Genomic DNA, 23,925 nt, shown 5'->3' on the forward strand with positions numbered 1-23,925 from the left:
ATGACAATGCACAGCAGGGTTCCACATGCAAGTGGCATAAACAGAGATTTTAAAAAAACTACAACAGCAAGGGAGATCACACAATTTTCAGTAATCCGCTGAGCACTTACCCAAGCAATTGCGATTGAACAATTGAAAGAGTAACTTACCTTGGCCACAAATAGAGTTTTCTGATAAAAAGGTTTCTCATCACTCGCTCCACTTGGCAGAAACCAGCACTGAAAGCCAAAGCATGGTCTGTGAAGGCCTTAATGAAGCCCTGCTTGTTCTTTTGACGGTAGAGGCGCAGGATAAAGGACTCCTGACAGGACTCTATGATCTTGTGTGCATTGTAGACTAAAATGCCTAACGCAAACAAAAAAAAAAGTGTATGTAGTCTTCTACTGTGTTGGTCAAAAAAGCAATGGTAGCCAGACACAGTTTTTCATGACAGAGGACATCAAACAGCAAATAAAGACAAACACAATTGTGTCAATTCACTGAACAGGTTTTGCATGTGAGAAAAATCATAAAGACTGAGAAAAGTGAAACTTCCTCTCCAAATTGGTTTGACACATTTTCCCAGTTTTCAGAATTTGTGCAAATGGCATGAAATGACTACCGTATGCCAGAGTGCATGTTTAATTCATGAAGGATATGTCTGGGAAGGGCCAATGTATGTCTCCATTTCCCCAGTGGCAGGTCTTCCCGGTCACAGGTCAGGCTCGGGGAAATGCACTATGCAGACACATGCCGCTACAAGCCTCTGCCTTAAGTTCAAAGTTCCTGGAACGATCATGTAAATCGGGAGGATTTCTATCATTCTATTAACACTTGAAATAGCTGTAAAAAGGGATCGAAATGGCGTGTGTAGTGACAGGTTCTGCGTGGCCCATCACTGCAAACACTCTCAATGCACCCAAATGGGCGAGAGGCTGAACCCAGCATGTGAACAGTGGTGACAAATGTATGAAAGGGGCTGGAATTGTCTCTACACTCACAACTACCTGGTTCCATAAGCCACCAGCCACACTTTGCATGCCGTTTCCACTCGCTAATTGGGGGATTTACATGCGAGGCGCATGCACTTGCAGAACGCAAACTACGCCCTTTGACGTCTGTGGCATAACCTCTTTGGTTCAACTTTATGAATTTTCCATTTGTTGCATCATACGCCATTCGAATGATGTATTAATGATAACCATTGTGTATGCATGCTACACCGGAAGTCAAGCAGTGCTGAGAAAAGTATATACAAACCTTAGGAGCACGTTAAGCATGCACAAAGTCTGACAGGCAGACACACCATTTAAAAACACTACTACGTCTCCCTGTGTTCCAGTAGATTTGTAAAGTTTGTATTATGTTGAACAATAAGACAAATAGCCCGGGCCATTTTAGGCATTTTTGGGGCCTGGTGCACGGACACCTTTGGGGCCTCCAGCCACTGAATCAAATGAAATTAAGGGATCCAGAATATCTGGTCGCACCCCGCTGTCACAACCCGTACCTTGATATGCTGCTTGTAATCAGAATGATAAACAAGTAGCATTTCAAGGGCAACATTTGCAGTCCACAACAAGGGTGCTTGTGTTAGGTACAGGACACTTTTCATCAATAGCAGCTATGTAGAAGATGCACCAGTCCACAGTATAAATGCAGTACACATATCGTATGAAAAAGGCGCACATAACGCAAACTAGACAGACGACTCACATTAACTGCCTCACAGAATGCAAAAGTGCTCAAACATGAATAGGGGAGACCAACTGAAAGCAAGAAGAAAACTTAACATACCATAGAATAGATCGTGAATGAAGATTATAAACTACCAGGAATGTGTCCATATACAGGCGAACTGAGTTTAGAAGAGGGTCATGGTTTTCATATAGAGTTGCCATTGGAGAGCAAAGCAACAAGTGGCTATGGTGTGCAATATATGGATGCTCACTATTATTATAGTGAAAGCAACACCATAGCCAGTGAAACCGTGAATTAAGATTTTATGCAGATCACACCGCAAGAACAAAATCACTCTGAGGGGCTGACAATTGTGAAAGGTTAAGGGACCGGCAATTTTGACAAGTTAGGCAGCATGAGATTAAATGAGATACCCAGGATCACACACTGGTTAAGAGGTGACACTATGATGTGCAGCCACTCTGCAATTTCTACACTTCACTGCTTTTCTTTTTCTCCAGTTCTTAGCAAGAACTAAAATAATCCTATTTTATAGAAAGGACTTGAAAAGTACACAAATAACATAACCCAACGTGGACATTTTTAAAAACAAAACGCTTTTATCTACATATCTCTTTTGTATTTTAAAGCTTTAAATATGCCCAAAACACAGGCCTGTGAAATTGTTATTTATAAATGTGCAGAAAAAATCTTGAATTGTACAAAAAAGCAACAGTTTTGTGTGTCAAATGCCCAGACCTTAAAATATGCTTGAAAGGGTTGGACCCCCGTAATGCTTGAGCTGATCAGGAAGATGACATTTTTCTAGTGTTGAATATACAGGATTTAATTAGCTATTTAAGTAGGTCAGTTGAGTGTTTTGCGGAGAGCCACAGGTATCTGTGGCTTGGCGATCCTATAGAAGCTGGCCCCCATGGGCTGCTGTGCCTTTCTGCTGCTGTTCTCCTTGGTTGGTCTCTGGAGAGTGACTGCCGCAAAACAATGAGCCAAGGAACCAGCTCCACTATGCCAAACTGATTGTTCAACCAGCAAGCCCATCAACCATGGGCAGCCAAGAATCAATTTAGCCTTGAGAAAGACCCTAATGGGACAATGTCGGCTGACTTACTTAAATCACTAATTAAATCCTGTATAAAAACGTAATCTTTCTTATTATGTGCAAGAATTAAGGGGTCCAACCCTTTCATGCTAATACAAGAGGTGTGGCCAACACCGCTCCCTTCCATGAACTTGCTGCTAATTAAAATATCAAAACCTAAAACAAACCATACAGCTAAAGACTCAGTGCTGCGCATGTTGATTCAGCCTCTGGGACCCACTTTTGCTTAAAATATGCTTGCAAGAGGACTGCAATATCCAATCTGCCTTTGTCTGTCTACAAGCCCTTTAATTCTAATGTCTTGCATATAACGAAAGATCAGGTAATGTGCTAAATAATGGCACCAGCAGGTGAGAAGGCAAACATTTTCACAGAAAACAGCACAGTAATAACATAGTAGTGAGAGGAGGATGTGTCCAGGATTACTGTAAGTCTACTGACAAAGCCAGGATACAAGCATTAACGCATTGATTCCACAGTCTCGAAATGTGGATACCTAATCACCTCTACAGACCAACACTTTATGCTCGTCATTAGAGGTGGCTGCCCAGGTTTTACAACTCCTCATTTGAACAAACCAATTTCTACACCTTCACCACACTGATGCTATGTTTGTTGTTTTATAGCAACTGTTATCTGGTGTAGGTACATTGATGATAATAGCACCTGTTGTGCTACAAGACAAAGTACATATACATGCAGGTGTATCCACTTCAGACATAGGAAAGGCTGACTTGGCCTTGCTGGAATTTGGTATTGTACGCTTGCATATGAACACAGATCTCTGCAGAGAGTGCTTAACAACTACCTTCTGAACCATTCCGGCACTCAAATGTATCAATATCTACATACATATATCAAAGGCTTAGTTATGTTTCTGTACTCAGCTGATGCAATTTTTCAGTGTTAGGTTACCCTCTTCTGTCCAAATGGCCCACTTCAACAACAGCTATAATTTCAACAAACAGAACGAGCATGGTTTTACGCGGTCACCTTCAAGTTCCACTATTGCAAACATTAAGAATAATTTCAAGTTACTTCTTTCCACCCCCACTTACCTTCACACAGGACACAGTGGTTCCAATGTCAATGAACAGTTAATTACTAGCTCAACATTTCAGTCTCTAAAGAACGATATGCTATAAGACGAATGCCTCCTCACAAGCTAAAACTGAAAGTAGGTGCTGTAATTATGCTACTATGCAATCTTATGCCATCATAGGCACTCTGCAATGGAACAATGTTGACAATTGCTGTTAGGCAAAGTTTGTATGCAATACCCTTTGGGACCACTACACACAACTAAGACTACAAGTGTAAGCAAAACCAACCTTTGGTATAAGTCTGTACCACACAGTTTTTGGTAGCAAGCTGAGCAGCCAGGCTCATCTCAAGAGGGAATGTGAGCTTGTAAGGGTGTTACACAGAGGTCTACAATCACAAGTATTCAAATAGACACTTATACTCAAGGTTTCTTGGTAAACACTTAATTATATAGTTAGTTAGAAAACATTCACTTAAGGAGGCAATCAATATCACACAAAAATATACTACAATGCTTCACACTAACCGTTCTGAAACATTTACACTACTTTGAAGGAGGAGCAAAATGGCATTCAGAGCATTTGAAGTAGGAGCAAAAAGGCATAAGTTAATAAAACGAATATTACAGTTGCTCTAAAACAGTGCAAATAGTTTGAGTTCACCAGAGGAGTCGATTCAATGCAATAGGTAGGCGAAAGTCAATGGACTAGTGTCTTGTATAGGTAAAAACGGTTCTGGTATTTAAAACGGAAAAGTCTTTGCCACGGTTCTCGGAAGTAGTTCATGGAAGAGGTTCATATGTCGGGTTACAAGCTGACGACTGCCTGCAAGTTGCCAACGTTCCACAAACATTTGCGGTGAGAGTTAAGTTCTCTCGGTCAGGTTTTCAGAGTACCTCATATTGAAGAAAAAGATGCAGCTGAAGACTTCTGTTCCTGGTTCTTGCAGATCTCGCTGTTCCTGAGCCTCAGTCATGGGGACAAGAGGGAGGACGTCGGGGGGGGGGGGCTCCTGCACTGCACGGGGACTGGTCACAAAGCTGGCAAACTGGCAATTCTTCGATTCTGGTAGCTGTCTTCAAGCACACAAGCTGGTGTCCTTCTCCCTGGCTATTCGGTTTCCTGCAGCACTCAGAGGAAAATACACCCAGCTCCGAGAATGGTGTCCAGGTGACTTACAAGCAGATTGGTCCTACCAACTCAAAGGAAGAAGTCGTCCTTGAAGGGCTTCTCTGTCGAGATGAACTTGGCGATTAGGACCTGCAGCAGGGCTCCACCGGGCAAACCAACCGTCCAGGAGTTGCAGCAGCCATCCTCTTCCAGCTCGTCTTCGGTTCTTTCGTTCCAGTGGTCGACTCTGCCTTCCAAGCCAAGAAACTTGCCTTCTAAACAGTTTGCTCCCATTCATTCCAGCCTAGCTGCCACTCAACCAGCAGGATGGCTGTCCTTGCCGGACAGTCAGCCAGCCAATCACGACAGTTCATTTGGGTCTCCTAGAAGACTAAGCACAGGGAGTTTCAGGCACCTCGTTCACTTCCTGTCCACCCCAGACACTCGGGTGCCAGAGGCAGTCTTCAGTCCTGAAGCCCGTCAAAAGGCATAGAAACAAAAGGGACCAAACCTGGTTTGGCGCGCAGAGACAAACTCTAGAAGGACCTTTCCAAAAAGAAATGGTGAAAAAAGAAGACCGGGACCTGTTTAAACAAAGGAGGCTTAGGTGCCATCTTGAAAAACATGGCTCCCGCGATTTTTTACTACCGGTGTTCGCGGTCGGGAAATAGCATGGTAGTTCATTGTAAAACCACTACCACCAGCCATTTCGATAGAAAAGGGTAGCATTTGACTGCTACATGAGTTTCAAGACATAGGGGATATTAGGTAACCCCTCCAGCACGCTATTGTAAGATAGTGTGTGCTGGGTCTAGGAATTTGAAAAGACTAGTAAAGTCACTTTAACTTTACATTCTCTGGGAAACAGTAGTTTATCCCAGAGAAGGTATTTAAACCTTGGGACAGCCTAAAAAGCTTCCCTGTGTCACTGCACTGAGGGTGCTGTGTGACACACATGAAAAGATGATGCCTATGGAGTTATCTAAAACCCCATAATCAAAGAACACAAGAGTAAAACACACATCAAAATAAATGAGAGAGTGGGGGAAAAGGCTCACACTCTCTCCAGATAAAGAAAATCAAGTCCTCAAAATCCAGCAAAGTTGCTGGGGGTCTCTAAGGTGAGGGGAATTAGCAGATTTTTGAGAATTCTCCCTAACAATTACGCATCTACAAAGACACATCCTAGAGGCCTGTGTGATCGATGGAACTTAGATACTGTTCATTCCACCGGATACGTTATGAATTCCGACCGATATTGAACGTCAAGATCTGCTAGAACCGCGTACGTTACGCTGGGAACAGCTAGTGCATTACAAATTTGGCTATTGCACATGATCATTGTAACCCCCACAGAAGGGTGAGTATGCTACAGGAGTTGTGCTGTAGTGAACACACAAACTATCTATACCATAGTGAACATAGAAAGCAAGCAATAAAAGGATGAATGGATGAGCGAAGAGTGAGGGTGTTCGTTTTTTGTCACCCCATACAAAAACATGCAGAATATCCAGGAGGGCAAAGTGAAAGTCCTGCCCCCCAGCGCTCCATGACTCAAGGAGTACAGGCGCAACTGCTCCCCATGTACTCGGCCTAGGAACATACATATTTTAAGAGTGTGTAGTAGTTTGGTGTTGCTAGGTGAAATACCGTAGCACCCAGGTTCTGTGTTGTCAGTGTGCAAGCTTGGGTATGTGTGGAGGGTAGGTGTTCCAATAGTGACAGGTGGAAGGGGAGATGGGCTGGCAGGATGTGGATGGCCAGTGGTCGGATTCTCTGTCTTGGTATTTGTCATAACCTACCTGTTTCACTTCTGTATCAGGAGTACCGGTGAACCAATAATGTCTACCTGTATAGTGGGGCATGGATCCAGTATCCATTTGTACTATATAGACACGCTGCAACACAGTGCAGGCAAAATGGTGTTATCTCCCCCCCCCCCCCACCCTCCGCTCCTCCCCCGCCCAACCCCAAAGTCAATCTTTCTTTCCCCTTCAGATGGCACACATCATGTCTGTGAATTAGAAACGATATAGAAAGGGACATGAGCAACTCGTTTTACTTTACGTTATACTGACATCTATTGGCAGACGTATACAACTGGACAATCAAATTGAAGCATCCTAGCCACATTTAATTTCTGAAATATTGACTGACATTAATGAAAGCTCTGAAAGGTGCTAGATCAATGCATCATAATAATTAGAATGCCAATTTGTAACGTTACCACTGCTTTACGCCATCAGCCAGTTTACAAAGCTTATGAAATGCAGCATATCAAATTCTTAAAAATGTATAACATTTCACAACGACCAACTCAAAGCACAGAAACTTGCTAGGTGGTCTTAGCGGGAAGGAGGTCAGAATAAAAACGTGCGTTGATGGGCGTGCACAAGAAAACGCAGCCTAAACTATATTAACCCCAGGTCCTCTGTTCCTCGTGCCCGTCTACACTTTTGAAGGCCTTTGGCTTTCCACTCAGTGTTTTGCAATAGATTCCCTTTCCCGTTCTAGCACCCTAGGTCCCCAATCTCTCCAACAGGTGGGGGATAAACGAGGGTGCCTTCATGAATCAAAGTGACAGGGCTAGTTAGAGATGAAACGCCTAGAACAATTCCCTGAATTTGGGCAGGTCCTTTGGGACAAGCTGCGATTCCTTCAGTCTTACCCAATGCCCTGGCGAGACGGTAGGCTACTTGGCTGCACGCTTAGCATGGTGATAAGGTATTGTACTCCAAACGACCCCCACCATTGTCCGCTACCATCTCGCTGGGCACACCACCCCTGTCGAACACACCAGTGAGTAATTTGCCAACACAAGAGATGGTTACTGCCCCTCCACTGCCTTACACTTTAACAAGTAGTCCCTAAGAACGATGATGTGGAGCATGTTGGGCCTCGGGCACCCAAAGGGTCCAATGATGTCCATGGGCACGTTTGTAAGTCCCTCCAAGGGATGCAATGGCTGATGCTGGACAGGCTTTGGCTTGTTGCTTAGTTCACATAGTGTGCAGCCACCAACCATAGATTCCATGTCTGCGTATATTCCCGACCACCAGTACTTCTTCCTCACTCGTCGTTCAGTGAGCTCTTGTCATAGAAACACTTGTGTACGAGCGCGATAGAAATAAAATATCAATCAATAGAAGCGCTTTGTGTGCCGTCCCCTTGTACAAAATTACTGGTGGCACCAATCTCTCTCCCTGCATGATCCTCCCTTCAAGAGCTCATCCACTATTGGCCTAAAGCAGGCAACTTCCGGCTCTTTGTCTTTGTCAAAAGACACCTTTCCTTCAAGCAGCACATAGCAAGTAGGATACAAGCAGGTTGGTATCAACTTTCTCTCGTGCAGAAAATCAAGCCCTTCATCCCAGAAATCATCTTCAGATCTGTTATTTGAGCCATGGTGCTCTCCCACCAGGATGCCGGCAATGCCCTTCAGAAATGCCTTCTGACAACTATCCTGGCACCTCTGGGATGTGTGCTACAGGCTACAGTATGACTCAAAGGAGTCTGCAGGTTTAACCACATCACCATGACCCTCATCGAACTGCACTGGCTCCTACTGCAAGTATATATCTTCAAATAGTGCTGCATCATCTACAAGGCTGTTGCCATGAAGTACCCAAGCTACCTCACTTAGAAACTCAGCATCTACAGAGGCCTACGATCCACCAGAAGGAAGGACATGTGCAGACAAACTCCAGGGGCACAGGAAGGAAGAAAGGACTCAAAAGACAGGTCATGAGACTGGAACCTCCTCCCTGTCAACACCAGACTTGCCCTCTTCCTTCTACATTTCAGGAAGGAGCTCAAGACCATACACTTCAAGAAATGGCCCCTCCCCAACACCTAGGTCCCCACACCATCCACTCCCACATATAACCCAAGACTGGGTGCTCTGCTCACCCCTGTTTCCTCCCCTCCTTTACTTGTAGATACCTTGCTAGCAAATTGACCTCACCAATTTCCCCCTCCTTTATATCTCTGCTTCCCTCACCGGATCCTATCCCCTATGAATTGTAAAGCGCTCTGTAGCTTCCTTAAGCTAGGTCCACGTGGAAATAGTGCAAAGCCAATAATGACGTAATAACGGGTAGACCTAGGGGCAGAAACAAGCATTCCCCACCTCATCCTCTATCCCTCGTCCTGGTTTTCAGGCGATTCTTCCTCCCTGAACTTCTCAAATTCTGAAAGCAAGGAGCACAAGAAAAAATACTTCGACAAAGAGGCTCCTCAGTCATGCAACAAAGCAGTTGGAATTTGGAATTTGAAACGGTCACTCCAAACACGAATGTCAAGCCTATGGTTTGCAAATTCAGAAAAATTGTCAAAAAGCGGCTCCTTATTCTGAATTAAGGATAAGATTTGTAGAGAATGGAAGAGCACTACTAGTCCCCATGTTATGAACAAGCTTTACCCCCTCAGTGGGGAGGAACAGTCAATGACAGCCTCTGTCATGGCGGACTCCTTTCTGCTAAACCCGATTGGTCGCCCTTCTGTATACCCTGCTTCTATGAAGCAGCAGTTTGGAAAACCAGTAAACAAAAAAAGTGGATGGAGCCTTAATGAAGAACAATGTGGGTGCACACCTCTCCCTTTGAGCTTCAACTTACACTTCTTATACAATCCAGCCTCTCTTGGGCAATTTTAGCGAACCTTTTACCCAAATGGAGCAGGAGGCATTTGAAAGAAAACAATAACAGCTTTTATCAATCATGGCCTTTGAGTGGGTAAGGGCAGCGCAGCACTTACTATCGGCACCTTTATTCTCGCATGGTGCCACCTCCATGCCCTATACTGTCAGATTCATACCTCACAAAAGGCAGTGGTGCCCATCTCCCTTTGCAAGGGGCCATGCTTTCTGGAGACATACTCAAGGAGAAGGTTCACAGAGTACATCTGGAGAACACTTCAAGCAAAAGGTGAACTAAGTACATAAAGAAACGCACTCTGGCACCCTTCACCAGAAAGAGGCGTTGAGTCAGGTGAAGACATTCCTACTCCAACCCTCATGGAAGTCCGGTAGCATACATGACAAAGGGAAAATCTAGGATCCCCGACCCAGAGAAGAAAGGCTTCTACCCTACTGAAACCTGCTCGCTCTTCACTGGAACACCACAACTCCAGCAAGCCGGGGGGGGGGGAGGGGCAGTTTCACCACCACTGGTGCTTTTCCACTTCAGACCCCTGGATCCGGGAGATATCCAGGAGGGGTTACATCATAGAATTTGATGCCAGTCTCGGCGCAAGTTACATTCCTTGGTCTCGGAAACAAGAAAAAAACTCAGTGTGTTTAGCAAGAGATCCAAAGCATCATTACAAAAAAGGTCCATCTGCCCTGTATCATTGAATATCTAAGGCTACAGCTGCTTCTACATTTTGGTTCTAAAGGCAACAGGGGGCTGCAGACTGTACTCCATCTCAAAGGAGTGAACTCATCATGTCTCCATGACCACATTCAAGATGGAAACACTGCAGAGGACCACTCCCTTGCTAAAACCTGGGGAATGGCTCACATCACTGGAGTTGGACATTTACTTGTACATTCCAATCCATCCTGCTTTTCCCAGGTTTCTGAGATTCACCATTGGGGAAGCAGCATTTTCCATTTATCGTCCTCCCATTAACCCTCAAATCAGCCCCAAGGGTCTTCACAAAGAGTCTTGCTCCTTTGGTAGAAAAGATCCACTAGGGGGAATGCTGGAAGGATAATCCCTTGACCCAGAGCCCCTCTCGATCCAGCATGGAGTCTGGCAAAAACATACAATTGCTTAACTGCTCATGTCTTTCAGCTGAATCTCAGGTAATCTCCTTCCATCCCAACTCAAGATCTCCAATTCATCAGTGCCAGTTCCATGTGGCCATTGGACGAATTCTCCTACCCAAAGACAGTTTCCCAAATGTGTCGCTCGGAGACCGTGAGAGCCAGGACATGGTTATGTTTTTAGGGGAGGATGGCAGCTGCAGGCTTTGCGATAGCCTGGGCTCGACTACATCGCCATCCCCTTTTTTCCACCCTGGCTGTAGAGAACAACATATTGTGAGAAACTGGTCCAAATTTTCCCTGAGATCTGGAGGGTGGCTGGCTGGCTCCTTCAGTGGTGGCTGGCTCCTTCAAACCTCAACAGGGTTTCCCCCAAACCCTCCCACACAGGCCACTGTAACAATGGTCTACAGTTCACTGGGCTGGGGAGCTTTCCTGGAGTCCTGACAGCACAGAAGGCTGGTCTCCATTGGATTCTCTCCAGTCCTCGAACGGGAGGGCACTGGAAACAATCTCTTTGGTTCTTCTCCTGGTGGATTAGGGTCAAAGCAGTTAAGATCCATATGGGAAACCAGAGAGCAGTTTCTTTTGTCAATCACCAGGGGGAAATGGGCACTCACCCCTTTGCTCGGATCACCTCCTTTTTAGGGTTACATGCAGAGAGGTACTTGCGGTCTCTGGGCGCTTCCCACATTAAGGGGTGAAGAACTTGCTATGGGAACATCAGATAGCTCAGGGGCCACATGCTTGCCTTGGAAGCAAGACGACACAGAGCAACACAGGTTCGATCTCCAGGTCTGTGCTTAGAAACCTCTGGGTATTAAGCGCGTTATAAATAACCAATTACAATTACATGGTGTTACCATACTCTCAGGACCTCATGCACACCACAGAAGCTTTCCAGGTTATCACAACTCATCAACAGTGAATTCCAAGCTCCGCCTGTTTTGTTCAAGAATACCTGTGTCTGAGGTTTGGGGTGGGCAGATGTTCTATCAGGACAGTGGCTGACCAGGCTCCAGTACCATTTTCCTCCCATTCCTTTACTGCCCAGGATCTGGTCTCAGATCAGGCACTTGGGACCTGCAGATTGCTCCATATTGGACAGTGCAATCCTGGCTCACAATCCTGCTCCAATTACTGCCAGCCCACTCCTCTTCCCAGGCTTCCTTCCTCCGTCCGACTACCAAGGAATTCAGAGATGGCTCTAGGCAGCATAGTGTGAGAGGCTTCAAATTCTCTCCTGGAGATTGCACAGTCTTCGCTCCGGTCCAAACAGGCAGCTTTCTGGCAACCTTGGATGAAGGGTAATTCTAAGAACAATACAATTTCCAGGTTTCTACACAGTTTCACTCTATCCTGCCCCTGAGTGATGTCTCTCGCCCCCACATGGGATCAGCCACTTGTCCTTAGGGCAGTGCAGACAAGCACCCCCCCGCCCCCAAAACAAACTTCAAACCTCTGTCTGTCACGGATTGCTCGCTTTGCAAATCACAGTCAGACAAACAAATGATCAATTTGTATTGGTATATAGACCACTTGGCCGCAAACTGAATTTCTTTGACAAATTCTGTCATACCTTGATTGATCTATTCATGAAACATGCTTTAGTCGTATTGGAGGATTTCAATATTTGGATCGAAATAAAATTGACAAAAATGTTGCAACTATTCAAGACTCCACAAGATTTCAGCTCATCAGCCCTCGTCGAACGCCATATGGACTGACCTTGGCTCCGCCCTTGGTCTTTGTCGGACCGCTGGAGATGCACTCCTTCCTACCACACCAACGTGCTATGCGTTTCCACCACTTCCGCCACAACCAAGATGGTTGTGGCATCTTGCACGTCACGGTACACTCCCGAAGGAGCAGCCTTTCCTTTCCACAACAAATACCAAAAGGAACAGGTAAGCTGCATGTCGTAACTTCCTTAGTTGTACCGGCGCCCTCTTGTATCTCCTTTCTCTCCTGCTCCAATTCCTGTGATCCCGTTACTCTCTTCCTCCCCACTGTAATCCTCTTCTTACCTTTTGCTGGTTAAGCAATTATTTGTGCTTGTGTGTTTACCTGCTGGTATCCTGTGTGGGATCCCACTTATGCCATTCAAACTGCTGCTCACTACAAGGTTATTTCCCTCTGTGCAAGGGTTTTTACTTCGACCTGGCCTTTCTGGCAGCCTTGGTGCTCTGTACACCCAGGGAGCCCTGGCTGCTAGAGAGGATAGGCCCTATCTCTTCGACTCCCAGACGTCCCACAAGTCACAGGTGAGGCTGTGCGGTGAAAGATAGTGACGCCCGCAAAAACCAGTTTCAGATATGGCCCAGGTGCAGGAGTTAATGGCAGTAGTCCAGAACCTCACTGCAGAGATAGACATTAAGGAATGACCACCTGCATCTAAGGCAGACACTACAGGCACACAATGCTTTACCTTTAGGGTCGTCAGGCTCAGCTATGGCTACAAAAAAATATAATATTCACATAATCCCAAAGAATTGCAAGAGTTCCTGGACACATGTTCTGTCCAATTTTGATTTAGGGAGGTGTCGTTTCAGACAGACCGCTCTAAGGTGGGGTATCTCATAACTCATATGACCGGGCCTGCGGTAGCCTGGGCCACTAATTTAGTCTTTTCAGCGGACCCCTTGTTGAATTCGTACCCAGGATTTGTAACCGCTTTCAAGAAGATTTTTGACCGGCCAGACCTCACCTACACAAGACCCATTAGATTTTCAGCAAGGTCAACAAGACTTACTTACGTACACTACTAGGTTTAAACATATGGCTATGCAAGCAGCATGGTCTGAGGAGGCCCGTTTCATCTTATACCTGCAAGGTTTATCAGAGGAACTAAAAGATGAACTGTCACGCGTTCCGTTACTGGCCTCTTTGGATCTTCTTATACTGTAGCTTCTTCAGATAGACTTAAGATTACAAGAATTCTGTTTGGAGAAGAGAGAACAACGCCCTCCAAATTCTCGTGGATTTCAGCAAACAGCTCCTTCCCTTGAAGGAAACAAAGCATCATCCGAACATATGCAAATAGGAAAGGCCAGGGGGCCGTTACCGCCTGAGAAAAGAAATGGACGTCGGATAAACGGTTTATGTATGTTCTGCAGATCTGCATCACATTTGTTGAGAAATTGGGCTTTGGTTTCTAAGAGGAAGGAAAACACCAACTCGCGTTCCAAAAAGGGACACAGGATCGGGAGCAATTCCATTTCACAGGAGAATAGTATTATTCAATCCGCTTTGACCGAGACCCCTCTCCTCCTAGTTTCGACAGTAGAAATAAGTCTTACCAACTCTCAAACTGTCAAAGTACCAGCGTTGGTGGATTCCAGTGCCGCTGGTTTATGTATGGATGCAGCATTGGCCAAAAAGATGGATATCTCCTTATGCAATAAGAACATTCTTATCCCAGTTGAAGGAGTAGATGGAAGAATACTGGAAAGTGGACCCATTACCACATGAACTCCTCTCCTTCAGATGCGCATTCTTCAGCACATAGAGTCTATTGAGTTTGACATCATTCAAGCAGCTCATTTCCCGATTATATTAGGCATTCCTTGGCTAACTTTACACAACCCATACATCAACTGGAGAGCACATACCCTGTTCCTGGGTTATGAACACTGTTTAGAGTCTTGCATTCAGGAGAGAACCCCGGTTTCTGTGTTAGCAAGACTTGATACCGATCACAGGATATCAACTTCTGCTATGTGCAATACCCTTCCGTGTAAATACTTACCTTACAGGTCTGTTTTCAATAAAGAGATTGTAAAAACCTTGCCACCTCATAGACCCGAGGATTGTGCAAGAAGTCTGCTTCTTCCCAACACAATGATACCGTTCAACAGGAAGTTTCAACGGTCTCCCAGTAAAAAGAAAGCGTTACAAGACTACCTTCAAGAAAATTGCCTCATTAGAGAGTCACTATCCCCTGCGGGAGCATCCCTTTTTTTATTCCAAATAAAGATACCACATATCTAAGACCTTGTCTGGACTATCGAGGACAGAACTCACGATACCATCAAGGATAAATATCCACTCTTGCTTATTCCGGACATCCTGGATGCCGTCCAAGGGGCGTGTATTTTCACAAAGCTCAACCTACGTGGTGCCCACCACTTGATCAGGATAAAGAAAGGTGACGAGTGGAAGGCTGCCTTTAGGACACCTTACGTGCACTACGAGTCCTTTTCACACAGCACTTTAGAGGAAGGTTATGGCCGCATGGGAAACCCCACAATCTGGACCAGTGGTGAAGAAAAATATTGCTAGGAAATGTACTTTCTTCCTCTGACCCTGACTATTTAACTAAGCATCCTTAGTTACATCCCAGTGTAATGCCGTTCAGATTGGCAAACGTCCATGCAGTGTTTCAAAGGTTCATGGAACATCTCTTCTCAGACCTCCTCTTCTACTCATTATTCTTATACCTTGATGATATTTTGGTATATTCAAAAACGTCCTGACAACTATTTCACCACGTGTCAGAAGTTCTCCAACGTTTACAGATATACCAACTAAAGGTCAAGCTAGAAAAGTGCAGTTTTGATGCCCCAACAATACCATGCATTGGATACATTTTGTCAAACAAAGGTGTTTCTATGGATCCCCGGAAGGTGAAGGCAATATTGGACTGGAAGAAACCTACCTCCGTGAAAGACATCCAAAGATATAGGTATGTCACATTTTTACCATAAGTGTATTCCAGCATTTTCCGACAGTATTGCCGTTTACCCATCTTCTAAAAAAGAATATTCCTTTTGAATGGGAACCTGAAGCAGAACAAGCCTTTTGCACCTTGAAGGAGAGTTTTACATCGGCTCCAGTGTTAATACAACATGATCCCTCCAGGTGTTTCATTCTTGAGACAGAAGCCTCTGATAGAGCAGTGGGGGCAGTTCTCAAATAGCCATCAAAAGACAACGAAGAGAATGTCATAGCTTTTTATTCACAAACCGTGTTAACTTCTGAAAAAAATTGCCCGGCCCTAAAGAAGTAACTTCTGGCAATGAAATTGGCATGCAAGGAGCAGAGACATTATCTGCTGGGAGCACAGCAAGAAACAAATACAAACAGACCATCAGAATTTTCTCCTCTTAAAATCTTTTGATTGTCGAAACAGCCGTCAAGATCAATGTGCATACTACTTTTCTCAATTTCAGTTATATTTGACATATATTCCTGGTACAGAGAATGTAGTCACAGACGTCCTCCTTAGAAATAATGAGTCCAAGAATGTTCCTGAACGCCCAATTCTTTATGGTTGTTTACTCCTTTCTACAAGCAGTGCGCAAAGCCACAAAGACAACAGACTTGAAAGCCTCTATTCCTTCGAAGTGCATTTGACTGCCAAGCAGGGGTTATGCTTTCAGGGCACTGCTCTATTTATCTTTACAGAACCATTAAAGAGGACCATCTTGAAAACATGCCATGATTCTCGGAATGGAGGCCCTAGAGGCAGATCATCTCCACTACATTTGCTACAAAGACATTTTTGGTGACCAAAGATGCATCAAGAGGTCATCTCCAATTGCAAAACATGTACAACTTGTGCACAAGCAAAAATAAACCTGCATGAGAACCTTCCAGGAAGCTGAAGCAACCAATCTTGCCTTCTCCACCCTGGCATACGATTGTCAGATTTTATTGTGGACCAACCACCATCAGAAGGAAAATAAGTCATTATGGTAACCATAGATGCCTTTTCCAACATGGCTAATTTCCTCCATTTTCTGCCATCCCCACGGCCATGGAAATGTGTCAATCATTCTTCAAGAACATTGTCAGACTTCACGGGTTACCTACCGCTATAATCTCAGACCAAGGATCCCAATATACCTCTAAGTTGGAGTGGAGACAATTTGGGAATAAGGGTGTCTTTCCTTTGGTTACATCCACAATCCAATGGACTTACAGAAAGAACTAATCAAACCCTCTAACAGTACCCAAGATGTTTTGTATCCACCACTCAAGATAATTGGGCTTCCTTATTACTATCTGCAGAATTCTCCAATAATACCACCATACACTCTTCTATTCACATGACTCCGTTCTACTGCAACTATGGATATAATCCCTCTTGGTTACCTTTTCTACCTACACATTTAAAAAATACCAGCAGCCCACACCAGTCTACAAGGTATGCAGAAGAACAAGTTACTTACGAACTGTAACGTTCTTTTGATTGGATGTTAGCCCCACATATTCCTCATTTTATATATTCGTATCCTCTGCTTTGCTGCTTCGGAAAAACATTTTCCACACCAGAGGGTGCTGTGCTCGATGTTGTGGCGTCGATGTCCCTTGAGGGCTGCCGTAGAGTGTCAACGTCATCTGCAGTATAAATGGCTCGAGCCGCGCCCATTGGCTTCAGTTCTGTTTTTTCGATCTCAACTGATGAGCTGATAAGGCGTGCCCTTATTCCGTAAACTCTCGGAATATTGAGTGTAAAATACATAAATTGTACGTTGAGGTAGGTTGGGAGGGTCGATGGGGAATACGTGGGAGGAACATCCAATCAAAAGAGCGTTACAGTTGGTAAGTAACTTGTTCTGCAAATGGATTGTGTCCCCCCACGTATTCCTCATCTTAGATAGACACCCAAAGGAGTGAAAATGTGGATGAGGGAGTACTAATTAATTTTACTCATGGACTGTATGTAGAACAGCCTTAGCAAATAAAAACCTTGGGCTGAGACGGAATCTAAACAATAGTGTTCCACAAAAGTGTGCATTGATGACCAGGTGGCCGTTGCACACATCTTGTACAGGGACACCCCTCTTAAGAGCTGTCAAAGTCCACATGCCCCTAGTAGAATGAGCCCTTATCCCTTCTGGAGGTTCTTTACCTGCCAGCTTGTGACAATCTCCAATTGCTAAAATTATCCATCTGGATAATGTCTGTTTCGTTAGTGACAGGACCAATTTATGGCCGGTGTATCCAATGAAAGGTTGGTCACTTTGCTGAAATGTTGCTAGTCCAGAAATATAAAATCTGAGAGCCCTTTTTTTGGGTCCAGCCTGTGGAGTATGTCTTCCTCCTTACTTGCATGAGGGGGAGGATAGAAAGATGGCAATGTGATCTTTTGAGACAAGTGAAAGTCAAACTATTTTTGGTAGAAATGAAGGTTTGACTTAGTATAATTTTGTCTTTGTGGAAGATGGTGTGAGGAGGCTTACAAGAGAGCCTGTAACTCACTCACCCTGTGGGCTGATGCAATAGCCACTATAAGGATTGTCTTCAAAGTGAGAAGCCTTAGCGGACAAGAATGGAAAGGCTCGAAAGGAATGCATGTAAGGAATTTTAAAACTAAATTTAGATCCCAAACGGGGTCTGGAGGGTACACGTTAGTGAGACTCTTTACGAATTGTACAATTAATGGAATTTTAAAGTAAGTTACCTCTTCCGAAGAGCGCTTAAAACTAGAAAGCGCAGCCAAGTATCCTTTTATTGAACCAATCTGAGGCCTCGATTGGCCAAATATAATAGGTAATAGAGTACCATAGGTGTACCAAATAGGAATGGATCCACAATCTTATCTTTGCACAAGTTACTGAACTTGTTCCAATGACACCGGTACAAAGATGTAGTTGCTGGCCTTCTGGCCGAAAGCAAAATCTCCATTACGTTGTCCAGGAGGTGCCAATCCTTATATCTCAGCCTCTCAGAAACCATGCCTGAAGACTGAGTGTCTGGACCTCTGGATGGAGAACCAGACATTCCTCTTGCGAGAGAAGATCCTCTCTTAGTGGAAGACGTATTGGAGGGCAGATGGACATGTCGATAAGGTCCAGGTACCAAACCCTCCTGGCCCAATCCGGGGCAATTAGGATTATGGTTTTCCTGAACTTTCTCAACCTTCCGATTACGCAAGGAATCATGCGGACATTGAGGAAACTCATATAGGAGTGGACATTCCCAGTCCACTACGAACACGTTCCCTAGAGCTCCTCTTGGAGCAAATTCCCTTGAGCAGTACAGTTTGCACTTCCTGTTGACACTGGTCGTGAACAGATCCACTTGTGAGGTTCCCCAAAGGGTGAAGAGCTCTAGAAGGACTTCCTGAGCTAGCGCCCACGTGTGGGACACTGTGCTCTGCCTGCTCAGAGCATCGCCACTGTGTTCTGCCGTGTTGTTCTCTCCAGCTAGGTGAACTACCGACAGAGAGTCGTCCTTGTATTGCCCAGAACCAGAGCTGCATTGCCTCTCTACACAGTGGTAGTGACCCTACGCCGCCTCTCTTGTTGAGATAGTACATGGCCACTGTGTTGTCAGTCATTATCAGGGCATTCTTTCCCCGTACAGAGGGCAGAAAGGCTTTCTCCGCTAGTCTGATTGCCCTCAGCTCCAAAAGGTTAATGTGTAGTTTGGACTCCGAGAGAGACCAACGACCGCTGATTGACAGATCGTTGGTGTGGGCTCCCACCCTGTGAGTGAGGCATCCGTCACTACTGTTATCTCCGGCCATGGTTGCCAAAAAGATTCTCCCTCGAGAAGATTGTCCTTGCAAGCAAACCATAAAAGAGCTTGAGCCACCCTGGCCGGAATATGCAAAAGATCTGGCATATTCCCCGAAAATTGGCACCATTGAGTCCTGAGGGCCCATTGTAGGGATCTCAATCTGGCCTCTTGGACCAGAAAAATGCAGGATGCCATGAGGCCAAACAATGTCAGAAAATCGAAGACCAGCAGATGCTGGGCATTCTGGAACTTTGTTACCATCTGCAGAATGTGATGCGTCCTCACCTCGGGAAGCGAGGCTTTGCCCGAGGAAGTATCCAGGACTGCTCAAATTAATTGGAGTCTTTGGAATGGTATCATATTTGACTTCTTATAATTGAGGGAGAAGCCCAGTCTGTGTAAGAAGTGTCAGGTCATGCTCAGATGTTCCTGGGCGTGTTCGGGTGAACGTGCCCTGATTAACCAATCGTCCAGATAAGGGTAGACATGAATCCCCCCCTCTCCTGAGACTTGCTGCCACTACCGCCATCAGCTTGGTGAACACCCTCGGGGCGGAAGTCAACACGAATGGCAGAACTCAAAACTGATATTGAGAATTGCTAATCGCGAACCTCAGGTACTTCCTGTGCTTGAGATGGATTGGCACATGAAAGTGAGCATCCTGAAGGTCCAATGAAACCAACCAGTCCTGGAGTTGGAGAGCCTGAAGGATCTGAGAAAGGGTTACCATCTTGAACTTGTCCTTCCTGAGGAACTTGTTCAAGTTTAAGTCCAAGATGGGTCTCAATCCTCCGTCCTTCTTTGGAATGAGGAAGTATGGGGAATACCAACCCTTGTTCCTCTCTGCTACAGGTACATGTTCTATTGCACCTTTCTCTAGCAGGGTTACAATTTCCTACAACAGGAGCGGATCTGGAATTTTGGCAAGTTGTATCCCGGGGGGGCCTTTTCTGAAAAGGAAGGCAATAACCTTGAGCCACTGTTTCCAGTGCCCAAGCATCTGAAGTAATGCCCCACCGTTCGTTCAGATGCTGAGAGATCCTGCCTCCCACCGGGGTCTTGTGGGTCAAGGCCTCAGAGTGGCTTTGTGGCGGCTGCAGCAGCGGCCGAGGGGACAGATGCCACTGCTGGGGCTGATCTAGCACCCTTTCCTCATCCACACAAGGACATTTTCTTTCTCCTCTGACTAGCCTGTCCTTTTCCTATTCCAAATGAGGAATAAAAACTAAAAGGACGACACCTCTAGGAAGATGAGTCTGAGTAGGAGTGTTGCTGAGGTTGACGTAAGGAGGCGCTAAGTGACTTAGCCGCCGCCTTAGAGGTCTGCAGCGTCTCCAAACTTTCATCCACCTTGCTGATAACCTTAAGCTGTCAAATGGCACATTGAGAAGTCTGGCCTGCACATCCGGTGCAAAGCCCGACTTTTTCAGCCACGCAAACCTGCATAGCACTGTGCTAGACACCATGGACCTGCTGATGCTGTCAGCAATGTCCAGTCCCGATTGAAGGAATTCCCCCATAGCCTCCTTTCCATCTTTCACAATCGTAAGGAAGCTGTCTCTTTCCTCGCGCTCAGGAATGTGTTCAGCCACCGCACTAATACAATCCCACAAGGTGTATGTGAATCTTGCAAAGGTGCAAGTCACATTTGTTGACTTTAAAACCATACTGCTCGAAGAAAAAATCTTGCCAGACCAGGCATTGATTCTCTATTCGTCCATATCTGGGGAATAGAAGGGTTCGCAGATTGTCTAGTGGATGTAGCTGCCTGGACTAATAAGCTTTCAGGTGTAGGATGCTTAGTTAAATAGTCCGGGTCAGAGGAAGAAAGTACATTTCCTAGCAATATTTTTCTTCACCACTGGTCCAGATTGTGGGGTTTCCCATGCGGCCATAACCTTCCTCTAAAGTGCTGTATGAAAAGGAAGAACAAGATCCTTTTGAGGACCTTGACTGAGAATGTCCGTCAGGTCATCATGTTCATATGTGGGTGAATGTCTTTTTACCCCATGAACTCCACCCTATTCATAATATTTAATTATGCTGAATCTGCATGTTCAGCTGGGTCAGGTTTGTCGAATTCCAATTCAGGTGACGTGTCTATACCACTGCCTGTTTGGAAACAGTCAGGAGGTCAGACATTTTGGACTGAGGGTCAATTAGTTCTTCAGGAACATCCCTTGTACCATATTGTACCCCAAAAGGGGAAATCTCCTCTTCGACGATTGTTCCTCCTCATAAATAGAGGCCATAGACTTGAAAAAGTCTCTTCTTGGCACAGGGTGAAACATTTTACCCGTGGTTTGTAAGGCCATTGACCTTGGTTTTGCCAAAGGCGTCAATACTGGTGCCAGAATCAATGTTGCCCTCAACGAAGGCGTCGATATTGTCAACGCTGGATTCGATATGGTCGAAGGAGCTTCAGATGTAAGCGCCGAAGAAGGTGTGGACGCTGCCTTCGACACTGGTGTTGAGCAAGTCTTCGACAGAGGCGTCGAGGAGACCTTCCAAGCAGGTTAGGTTCGATGACGGTTTGATTTTTCACCAGATTTAGAGCGTCTAGCCTCTGACCTTCCTCCGTCATCCTTCGAATGAGCCGGGGCATGGTCTTCACACGTTTTCTTTAAGGGTGGGGTTGCGCCGCATTCTCAAAGATTCACATCATTGAGGCTCTAAAACCCTCCCATTTTCTAGGCGAATCATGCTTTAATGGACAGGTGATAACCCCTGTATCAGAAGGCAAAGAAGGAGATTGGCGACACCTCTTCTTCGAAGATTTTCTGAACCGACTCCTCGACCCAGATTTCTTCGACTTGCGTCGGGACTTCTCCCTAGATTCCGGAGTCATTTTTCTTCGAAGAGGCCTTTGAAGATTCCTCCCCCACTGCCAATTTACCTTGTCGTTCCTTGAGAGCTTTATTCGTCATAGCTTGACAGGAACCACATTCATCAACTCAATGTCCTGGACCCAAGCACCAGAGGCAAACTCGATGGGGGTCAGTTATAGACATTTTCTTCCCGCAATTCTGGCACTTTTTAAACACCAGTTTTAGGGGTGGAAGGGTTAGATGAAGAACGCATCTCAAAAGACTGATGCGCCGTTTTCATACACACGAAGCAAAAGCTTTCAGAAAAACGGAACTGAAGCCAAGGGGCGCGGCTTGAGCCATTTATACTGCGGATGATGTCGACAATTTACGACAGCCCTCGAGGGACATCGACACCACGACATTGAGCGCAGCGCTCTCTGGTGTGGAATTTTTTTTCCAAAGCAGCAAAGCCGATATGAATATCTACGATGAGGAATACGTGAGATGACACAATCCATTCTATTGCCCCTTTTTTTAGGATGGCCCGTACTTCCTTCAAGAGCTGAGGGATGTGCTGCTCCTGCAAGGCCACCAGTGGTATCCACGGACACTTCTGCTGGAACTCTAGTGTGTGTCCGTGGACGAGAGCATCCAGCACCCATCGATTGGTGGAAATCTTTTCCCACTCGCTGACTAAGCCTGCCAGCTGGCCTTCCACCAAGGTGCATGGGTGGGGGCCCGATGTCCTGGCCCACTCAATCTTGCTTCGGGGCCTGCTTGGGACCAACAAGGGCGGCCACATCCACCGAAAGCCTTGGGGCGGCCCCTGAAGGCCTCCTAAATCGTGGACCTGAAGGGTTGATGGTACAAGGAGGACCCTCCGCTGAACCCCTTGGACGAACTGCCTGATTTTCCGCTGAAGGCACGAAAGGATGGACAATGCTGCTTAAGAGTGCCCAGGGCACAGGCCGTCTCGGTGTCCGTCTTAATGGCCTGCAACGATTCATTGACGGCTTTCCCAAAGAGGTTGTCCCCGTCGAAGGGCATGTCCAGCACCCTTGTCTGGCCATCTTGATGGAATTTGGTGGCCTTCAACCAGCCACGACAAATGACATGTTAGGGAGAATTCTCTCTTTAGGCTGAAATTCCTAACCTAGTGAGTCCCCCAGCAGCTTTGCTGGATTTCTGGAGTTTGTTTTTTTTCCTCCTGCCAAGAGTGAGCCTCTTTTCCTCCCACTCTTGGACATGATTAATGGTATTCCTTTGACTGGTAATGTGTTTTATGGGCTATGGGGTCCTTTACTCCATAGGGGCTCATGTGTTTTTCCTATGTGTGTTACACAGCACCCTCCGTGCAGTAACACAGGGGTGTCATAGTGACACCCCACCATAGACTCCATACCCTGGGACTGACTACTGTCTCCCAGGGCATGTAAAGTCACCATTGGCTTTACTAGTGTCATGATGCCTACCCCCGGAGCTCCAGGCCAGGCCCAGCACCCCCGGGAGCAGGCATCACGCCCCCGGGTAAAAGCCCAGCGGCCCTTTATAGGGGCTCTTTGGACTCTGTCCTGGCGCCGTTGGCGCCAGGCTCATGTTGGACATCAGTCCTGGTGCCATAAGCGCCAGGCTCATAAGGGGAAGTGTTTGGTGCACTTACCTGAAGCAGACCATGCTGCACACTCACCTGATGCAGACCATGCTGCATGAAGAACTAAGCCAAATGAGGCTTAGGAGGAACTATTTTTCTGATGGAACTATTTTGCTACTTGGGTGGGGCTGTGGAAGAATACTCACCTGGAACTTCCTCCAAAGCTATTTAAGCCACGCCCGGACAGCCACACGTGCTTCGCGTTGTTCTGCATCCCAGCAGCTGAACGCTCACCGTGTCTGCTCCTGCACCTGGACTCCAGCCACGCCCGCCTCGAACCTGGAACATCTGTAAGG

General features: G+C 45.9%; 1 protein-coding gene across 2 annotated transcripts in view; it reads right to left on the reverse strand.

Moving 5' to 3' along the window:
* Positions 1 to 23,925, reverse strand: part of ERCC4 (ERCC excision repair 4, endonuclease catalytic subunit) — a 469,013-nt gene that overhangs the window by 371,990 nt on the left and 73,098 nt on the right. For both annotated transcript variants that reach the window (XM_069647829.1, XM_069647830.1), the window contains exon 3: positions 150 to 345. In XM_069647829.1, the coding sequence (XP_069503930.1) occupies positions 150 to 345 (196 nt within the window). The remainder of the gene's footprint in view (positions 1 to 149; positions 346 to 23,925) is intronic.

The sequence above is a fragment of the Ambystoma mexicanum genome, chromosome 2q, assembly GCF_040938575.1.
Source record: "Ambystoma mexicanum isolate Mex_15411 chromosome 2q, UKY_AmexF1_1, whole genome shotgun sequence".
Classification (NCBI taxonomy): domain Eukaryota; kingdom Metazoa; phylum Chordata; class Amphibia; order Caudata; family Ambystomatidae; genus Ambystoma; species Ambystoma mexicanum.